Consider the following 9,382-nt stretch of genomic DNA (forward strand, 5'->3'; position numbering starts at 1 on the left):
GCGAGATCACGCCGCCCAATGACCGCTCAGCGCTGGGCGCGGCGGCGGCGCGGGCGGGGGCCTCGCCCGGCCGCGCGTCACAGCCAATCGGAGGCCGCGCCGGGGTCGCGATGGCCAATCAGCGGCCGCCGAGCCGCAGCCAACCGCGGCGCTCGGGGGGCAGGAGCGCAGCTGGGCGCAGCTGGGCACGGAAGCGCGGGGCGGCGGCGCGGCCCTCCCCGCGGCGGGCGGCCCCCGGCGGGCCCCGGCCCGGGCCCCGGCCCCGCCCACCTCGCGCTCGGTGTGCCGGCCTGTGCAATGGGCCGAGGTGCTGCGCCGCCGGACCCAGACACGGGCGGCTCTTCGGCGCGCACTGTCAAGCGCCTCCTGTGCGCCCCGGGCGCGAGTGGAGGGCGCCGGGCGCGGGCCAGGGAGCCGGCGCGCGGTGGGCACTTCGCAGGGCGCTTGCCGGCTGGGTCCGCGGTCCCCGGGCGAGCTCCCCCAGCCCCCGCGTGCAGAGGTGCCGAGGGCCGTGCGTACACCTACTGTGCGCCGGCTGGTGTGGAGCGTGCCGAGCCCGACCCCCAGGACCTCCCGCCCTCCCGAGGGAGAGGACACTACACTGGTGACGAGGACCTTGAGCGTCGCTGTGAGATTTGGTGAGCGCTTCGTATCCGTGAGGCGCCGGGCCAAGAGCCAGCAGCAGCCTCTGCCCGCGGTGTCCTCAGGGGCCCTCCTGACTTCCCTGCTCCAAGCTGCCCCCTCCTCCGGTCACTGTGACATCATCCCGTTTTGTCTTCACAGCGCTTGTCACGGGCAGTGAACTTGCAGTTCATGTGTCACCCACCAGAAAACCACCAGCTCCCGAGGACCCGGACTCGCTTTGTTCAAAAACAGCCGAATCCCCGTGGCTGGGTCAGCATAGGGCACCGAGTAGAAGCTCAGTAAAACGCTTGCTGACTGAATTACGGCGCAGCCCAATGCTTTCATTCAAATCTTTTTTCCATTTAAAAATTGGATTGTCTTTTTATTGTTGAATTGTAAGAGTTCTTTTTGTTTTTTTTGTAAGAGTTCTTTTTAAAAAAGATTTTATTCACTTAAGAGAGAGAGAGAGAGAGCACCTGGGGGGTGGGCAGAGGAAGAGGGAGAAGCTGACTCCCCACTGAGCCTGGAGCCCTTAGCAGGGTTGATCACAGGACCCTGAGATCATGACCTGAGCGGAAGGCAGACACTTAACCCACTGAGCCACCAGGCACCCCTGTAAGAATTCCTTATGTATTCTGGACACTGGCCTCTTATGAGATACATGATTTGCAAGTCTTATTTCTCAGTTTGTTGTGTTTTCACTTTTTGCAGTTGCCTATTGAATGGACATTTGCATTGTTTCCTGTCTTTGGATGTTGTGAACATTCTATGTAATGTCACGGTTGCATGTGAAGGTAGATCAAGAGGCCACACTCGAAGTGGGGTCGCTGGAATAAACGTTAACTGCCTTTGTCATTTGGGAAGATAACAGACAAACCACCGTGAGGTAGGTGGATACTGGGATTAGAATCACATGCTAATTTATATTCCCACAGCTGTGTTCGAGAGTGCTTGTTTTCCATAGTCTTCCCAACAGAGTATGGCTATTTAAGTAAGATTAAAGATTCAGTCCTTTGGGGGTACCTGGGTGGCTCAGTTGAGCATCTGGCTTTAGTTCGGGTAATGATCCCAGGGTCCTGGGATTGGGCCCTACATCAGGCTCCCCACAGGGAGTCTGCTTCTCCCTCTGCCTGTGTCTCTGCCTCTCTCTGTGTGTCTCTCATGAATAAATAAACAAAATCTTTAAAAAATTATAAGTCCTTCAGTTCCACTAAGGACATTTCAGTAGTCCCATGTGGTAGGTGGCAAATGAATTGGACAATACAGCTGTAGAACACGTACATCCTCACAGAAGGTTCTGTTGGGCAGTTCTGGCAAAGAGTTGTACAGTAACCTGGGCTTTACATTTTAATAGGGTCTCCCTGGCTGCCTGCAGGGAATGGATTCAGGGACTGTGCAGAGGAAGGACAGTAGGAGGAGGTGACTGCGATAGCCCAGGAAGGAGCGGATGGAGGGTCAGATGAGGGTGATCATGGACGTGGGAGAAATGGTTGATTCTGGATGTGTTTTGAAGGTGAAGTGGCCTGCATTTGCTAGTCGAGGAGATGTGGGGGTGAGGGAAATTGAAGTCCAGGATGACTCCCAGGTCCCTGGCCTGAGCCACTGGGAGGATGGAGGTGCTGTTGACTGAGCTGGGGAGCATGTTGGGGAGGGGGGAGACCAGGAGTTCTGTTTTGGGCATATTGCATGTGAGGTGCATGCTGGATGTTCCAAGCAGAGATGTTGAGGGAGCATCAAGTTGTCTTTCTGGCCTAGAAAATGACATGTGCTTTTGATCACCAAGTTAGAGAAAGGCCAGGAAGGAGAGAAGAGGTGGGAATCACCTGCCTGAGATGGGGATGAGTGGGCGGGGCTAAGGTCAAAGGCAGTGATGGGCAATGGAAGGAGCCCAGCCTTTGAAACTCTCACAGCTCTGTTTCTAAGCTAATGTAGGTCCATTTTCCTTCATTAAATGGAAAGATAATGCTTCATAGGCTTTAGTAAGGCTCACAGTGAGCACAATAAGAGGTAGAGTACCTGGCAGGCAGGAGACACTGCAGAAACATTCATCACCTCCCTGTGTGTTACACTTGACTTGAAAGTGTTGGGATAAGATCCACACCCTCATCTGACAGTCAAGGCCCTGCTGATCTGGGCCTTGCTGACTCTCCAGCCTTTTCTCCCAACATCTCCCACTTGCAGCAGGGCCTTTGCACTTGCTATACCTATTTCCTGGCCAACCGTCTCCTTGGAGAGGCATGTGGCTGGCCCCTTCTCCTCCTTCAGGTCTCTGTTCTCTGGTTCTTCCCAGCTCTGAGACTCAGGCTGCAAAGCTGCCCGAGACAGACACCCTCAAGGTGTCACAGTGTTGGGACCTGGAGCCCCCACTGGCTTGCCCCAAGTAATGTTGATCTGGATTGCTCTGTTCATTTAGTCATCAAATCTTTTACCAGGAATTGCTGTGGGTCAGATCCTGTGCCAAATGCTGACAGTACAGCAGCAAACAAGACACATAAGGGCCCTGCCCTCAGGGTTGCAAGAAGGACAGGCAAGGAGTGTGATAAAAAGATAATCTCGGGGCAACCCTGGTGGCTCGGTGGTTTGGTGCCTGCCTTCAGCCCTGGGGAATCCCAGGTTTGAGTCCCATGTCGGACTCCCTGCATGGAGCCTCTTCTCCCTCTGCCTGTGTCTCTGCTTCTCTCTCTTTCTCTCTGTCTCTTATAAATAAATAAAATCTTAAAAAAAAGATAATCTCATTTCAGGAAGGGACCAATGATGTGGAGAAATGAAGCAGGCTGCAGAGATGGGTGGAGAATGTCAGGGAGTGCTTCACCAGATGGGAAGGAGAAGGTGTCAGAAAGGCCTCTCTAAGGATGTGGCACTTGAGTGGAGACTTAAAGGAAGTGAAGGGGCTGCCATGAAGATACCCAGAAGAGAGGAAGTGCAGAGGCCCTGAGGCAGGAGAATGCCTGGTGTGCTCAGAGGACAGCAAGGAGGCTTATGGAGCTGGAGCAGAGGGTGAGAGGAGAAAAGGGGGAAGGTGGGATCAGAGATATGAAGGACCCAGGTCATTCATTTGGTGCCATTTAAGCCAAATAAGCGTTGAATTAATGTGTGAATGAAAGAGGCAAACAGCTATGGGAATATATACGTAAAGACTACTTACTTCAGGGTGAGAAATCAGGGCAGGCTTCCTGGAAGAGGGGATCACTGAGCTGAAATCTGAAGTTAAGTAAGAACTGGCTGGGGAAAGGGAGTCAGGTGAGGTACGAGAGGCTTCCAAACATAGGAAAAGCATGTGCACAGATCCAGTGATGAGAGATTATTGTACTCACCAAATTGAGGAAAAAAATCAATCAACTAGGCTGGAGTATAGCATGAGAGGAGAGTTATAGAGAAATGGAAGTTCCTGGGGGCAGGCTGTCTGTCAACGCCTTGAACATCTACCTGCCTCTTGACCCTGCTACCACCACAGGGTGTGGCTATGGACAGGAAGTCCTCCTCCCATGGAGGGTCATGGCCAGACTAGACTGCCCAGATGGTGCATGCCTGGGCTATGGCACAGCCAACCTCAGACTAAGCCTTCATCTTCCCTATATTTTAAAGCATGCTTGGTGCCCTACATAGGAATCTAGACCTTTCCAAGGACAGCAGCGGAGAGCCCCGCAGAGTTGAGGTTCCAATTTGTGCTTTGAGAAGGTCCCGTCAGCTGCTGAGAGGAGGTGATGAGAATGAGGTGAACCTAGAGGGAAGGGCAGTGCAATGAGTAGGGAGGGTCCACAGGAATGATGCGTGAGGGGGCTGGAGGCTCAGAGAGGCTGTGATGGGGGCTTGTGCCAGCAGACTTCTCCATCTGACTGTGCTTATGCTGGCTGAACATTTTCAGTATCTGCTCCAAGCCGGCCCTGTGCTGGGGGGTGACGGACCTGTGGGGGACAGAGTCTCATTCCCAAGAGATGTTCCTTAGTGACACACAGTCCCCCCTCCCCGCCATGAGGAGAATGTTTACAGTCCTGCCTCATGCATATTCACCTAGGCTCCAAACAACACAAATTGACTGCAAAAATGAGTTTCACTGTAATTTTAATTTTTACCATCCGTTTTTTCACTCAGCAAATATTTATTGAGCATGTATTATGAAGCAGGACCTGCTCTAGGTCCTAGGAACGTAACAGGAATGAAAGGAGACAAAGATAAATATCTCTGCCTCCTGGAGCTGATACCTGGGGAAGTGATGGGGCAGATGAGCAATGATCACTAAGTACCAAACTATGCTGACATGCCAGGAGGTGATGGCTGCTTTGGGAAACAAACAAACAAACCACACACACAAAGCAGGGTAAGGAGGATTGGAAGCTGGGAGGATGGAGGGCAGGTTGAGTTGTTAACCAGGGTAGCCAGGGAATGCCTCACTGGAAAGGTGATAGGCTAAAGGTAGGTGAGCAGACCAAAAGAGGGGATGGAGGGAGCCATGTGGGACTGTAGGGGAATAGTGTTCCAGACAGAGCAAAAAGCCAGTGCAAAAGCCCTGAGGTGGGAAGGAGCCTTATTGGCTTTTAATGACTGAATGTGGAGACTGTTAAGAAAAAGTGGGCTTGGGGCCTACGGGACCTTAAAAGGTTCAGGTCGTTCCCTGATTGTGAAAAAAGTCTTGGAGGCACAGGAGGGAGGCACTGTGATGTCAGGATGCCAGGTATCCCTGCCCGCTACCCCTGGAGGCTCTGTGTGCCCACCTGGGCTGCTTGCTCCCTAAGTCATTCCGTGAGACCCCCTCCTTCCCATCTCCCCTGTTCCCAGCAGGGCCTTTTACCCAGAAGGAAGTGGCCCAGGCTGTGCTCTGGCCCTGCTGCAGGCCATCTGCCAACACCCTGAACGCCTACCTCTTGACCCTGCTACCACCACAGGGTGTGGCTATGGACAGGAAATCCTCCTCCTGTGGAGGGTCATGGCCAGACTAGACTGCCCAGATGGTGCGTGCCTGGGCTATGGCACAGCCAACCTCAGTCTAAGCCTTCCTCTTCTCTACATGTTAAAGTGTTTTATTGTGTGTATGAGTCATGGGGATGTAGCCATTTGTTTCTGGTTGCCCACACCCATTCCTCCTCCTTCATGGAAACAATGCCCTGACTTTTTTGGAGGAATCTCTGTGGCCTGCTTTCTCAGCCTATAGTTTGTATGGAGCAGACTCCACCTCTTTAACATAAGCCAAGCAACATTGTCCAGATATCTGGGACATGGTGTTTGGTTCAGAGATGGGTGTGTGACTTTAGATGGCCCAGTCGGAGTGAATTTCAGGATCCTGGCATGGAATTGAGACATAGATACTTTTTCCCCATTGGACATAAATGAGAAAGCAAGTCTCATCAGAATCTGCTGGCAGCCACAAGGGGGTCATCTTTAGAGTCTCCTGGAGAAGGCAAGGAGGAAAGACCAAGAGAAACCAGCTCCTTGGTGAGATCTTTGTTTGGCTGGATCAAGCCTTACCTGAAAGTAGTGCTCCCTTTCTAGTCAGACTTAGGTTTAAGTCTCAGCCTCACCACTTGTGTGTCGTGTGACCAGGGGCAAATAATTTATTGTCTCAGGATGTCAGTTTCCTAATGTGGAAAATGGGGATAATCAACGTATGCCTACCTCATGGGGTTGTTGTGAAGATAAGCTAATAAATATATTGTGGTTAGAAGAGTGCCTGGCACATTGGAAGCACTCAATAAATTTTAGCGATTATTATTATTAGCATTAAACACCTAGAGCAAACCTTACCTGATCTGTGTGTGATCTTCTTCTGGACTTTGCAGTTATAGGAAACCAGTACATCCTCTTTTTTTTTTTCTTTTTTCTTTTATTATTATTATTATTATTTTTTGTCTTCTTTCTTATAGAGTGTAAGGATCAAGATCAGGGTGGGACTGGGGAGAAAGGTGTGGGGACTGGTGTTTGAAGGTGGCTGTTTCTGTGTGCTGGATATTTTACTTACACTTGCTCTTTGGCCTCATTTTATGGGGAAAAAAAAACGAGGCTTAGAAAAATTAACTTAACAAAGATGAGTAAGACTTAATTAGGGAGAAAATGTGAGGAAGGATATGTTGGGCAGTAGGTGTGACAAATCAAGGGCCATGTGGTGTAAAAGTACTTGGTGTACTATTCAGGGACAAGAGGAATTTGGAGTCCAATAAGATTAAGACCATGTTTTTTTTTATTTATTCATTTTTAAAGATTTTATTTATTTATTCATGAGAGACACAGAAAGAGGCAGAGACACAGGCAGAGGGAGAAGGAGGCTCCCTGCGGGGAGCCGGATATGGAACTCGATCTCAGGACCCCGAGATCTCAGGACCTGAGCCAAAGGCAGACGCTCAACCACTGAGTCATCCAGGTGCCCCTGAAACCATGTTTTAAAAACTAAAACAAAACATAGATGATTGTGGTAAAATCCTTTTAAAATAATTTCTAAGATAATTTTAATTTTCCAGAAGCGTTGTAAGAACAGGGTAGTAAGCTTCCATATCTCCTTCCCTCAGATCCCCCAATTATCAAGATTTTACTACACCTGATTGATCATTTTCTCTATTGCATATATGATTTTTCTGAACCATCTGAGAGCTGGTTACAGACATGATGTCCTTTTACCCCTACATACTTCAGTGTGTGTTTCCTGAGGACAAGAACATGCTCACACACATCCATAGGCTCGAAACAGGTTTCAACATCAGGAAATTTAATGTCCACAGAATGTTCTGATATAATTTCTATTTGTCCATATTCACTATTGTCATATTCACCATATTCACATGCCACTAACTGTACCAATAATAACCTGATATCTTTAGTGACTATCTGGGTCATCATACCCCTTTCAAAGAGAAAAAAACATGTACCTGCCCCAAAAGGACAAAAATCACTAACATCCATATATCTGCTTAGAGAATCTGTTCTTGGAAATCCTACTTGCAGGCTCTGTATATCTCGAGCAGTGGTTTTCAACTGGGGATACTTTTGACCTCTACGGGACGTTTGGCAATGTCTTGAGACATTTGTGGTTGTCACAACTGGGGATGGTGATATGCGATTGTCATCTCACAGCTAGAGAAGCTGGGGAGGCTGCTAAACTTCCTACCACGCATAGAACAGAGAATTCTCTGGCCCAAAATGTCAATAGGGCTGGGGTTGAGAAACTCTGATCTGAAAAGTAAATTGGGAAGAGACATTTCCCTTTGCTGCCATCAGAGCACCCTGTAGGTCTACAATTCACCCCAGCAATTCTATTTCTCCCCAGCTTCCCTGGAAAACCCCTGCTCCTATAGGCCTAGGGAGGCGCAGCCAAGGCCATTTATGATCGTTCCAAACTGGAACTAACCCACATGTCCTATTAGGAGGAGACTGATAAAATAAAACTGTGTAGTCATGCTGCGGTCACGGCTCTTCCCTCAGCTCCGTTTGCTGTTCTGTAAAACGGGGCCGGGGCCGAGGGGGGTGGGATTGGAAGGATACCAGTTATCTTGGGTCTACCTGCTACTTTATGACCTACGGGCATAACTGTTTCTGACTCATGCACGATGGACGCATCGGGATTATGTGCTGACTGGTCTCTGGGCTTTTATTTACAGGAAGCTGTCCTGGAATGTCTCCCCATTGGAATCAAGGGCAGGGCCTCTGCTGAGTCACCCCTGGCCTCTGGGAGCTCAGCTCAGGGTCTAGCTCATTGTAAAAGCAGGTACCTTTCCTTTGGTGCCACTTGCACACTGGGCCCAATGCTAAGTCCACATGCTTTCGTGTGGCACAAACACACTTTCTTATCTCCGTTTTATACAAGAGGGCACTAAGGCTCAGAGAGGTCAGGACACATAGCTCGGGAAGACAGAATTGTGGTTCAACCCAAGATGAATCAAATTCCAAAGTCTGTGCTGTTTCTAGCCTGCTGCAACTTCTCTCATACGTGGTAGGTGCTCAGAAAATGAGGGCAGCCCAGGTGGCCCAGCGGTTTAGCACCACCTTCGACCCAGGGCATGATCCTGGAGTTCTGGGATCGACTCCTGCATTGGGCTCCCTGCATGGAGCCTGTTTCTCCCTCTGTCTGTGTTTCTGCCTCTCTCTCTCTTTCTCTGTCTCTCATGAATAAATAAATAAAATATTTTTTAAAAAGGCAATGAATGGGTGGCAGAGTGGACAATATATTCATTGGCTATTGGACCCCGAATTTAGCAGAAAGCATAGCTGCCCAGCTCTGTGAGCTACTGACTACTGTTCTGGCCTCCTGCACAACAGTATAGGACATGTGACGAATTCTGGCCAATCGAATGAGAGTGGAAGTGGCACAAAACATTTGGGTTTGTGCCCTTAAAGAGGTCGACTTCTTCTTCCTTTTCTCCACTTCCCACTGGCAGGAATGTCGATGTGATGGTAGTGGTAGCGCAGCCACATTGGGCCATGAGTTGGAAGCTGCCAGTTGAAGATGGACAAACTATAATAGAGTCTGGGTGTCAGGGGTGCCTGGGTGGCTCACTGACTCTTGATTTTGTCTCCGGTCATGACCTCAGGGTCGTGAGATGGAGCCCCACTTTGGGCTCTGTGTTCAGCGTGGAGTCGGCTTGAGATTCTCTTTTTCCCTCTCCCTCTGCCCCTCCCCCTGCTTGTGCTCTCTAAATTAAACAAAACAAAACAAAACACACACACACACACACACACACACACACACACACAAACCCAAAAAATCTTTTAAAGAAAAAAGGGAAAGAAAGAACCTGGGTCCCTGATACCATTCTTAAAGAGCGTGGATCCAGTA

General features: G+C 49.8%; 1 protein-coding gene across 1 annotated transcript; it reads left to right on the top strand.

The window, feature by feature from the left end:
- The first annotated feature begins 18 nt into the window (after positions 1-18).
- LOC144298746 (uncharacterized) lies at positions 19-1,017 on the top strand. Its single transcript, XM_077874056.1, has 2 exons — positions 19-638; positions 784-1,017. The coding sequence occupies exons 1-2, from the start codon at positions 19-21 to the stop codon at positions 800-802; spliced, it is 639 nt and encodes a 212-aa protein (XP_077730182.1). The 3' UTR covers positions 803-1,017.
- The last annotated feature ends 8,365 nt before the right edge of the window (positions 1,018-9,382 follow it).

The sequence above is a fragment of the Canis aureus genome, chromosome 26 (genome assembly GCF_053574225.1).
Source record: "Canis aureus isolate CA01 chromosome 26, VMU_Caureus_v.1.0, whole genome shotgun sequence".
Taxonomy (NCBI): Eukaryota; Metazoa; Chordata; class Mammalia; order Carnivora; family Canidae; genus Canis; species Canis aureus.

Coding starts and splice junctions, on each gene's coding strand:
- LOC144298746 (XM_077874056.1), top strand. CDS start 19: ATGACCGCTCAGCGCTGGGCGCGGCGGCGGCGCGGGCGGGGGCCTCGC.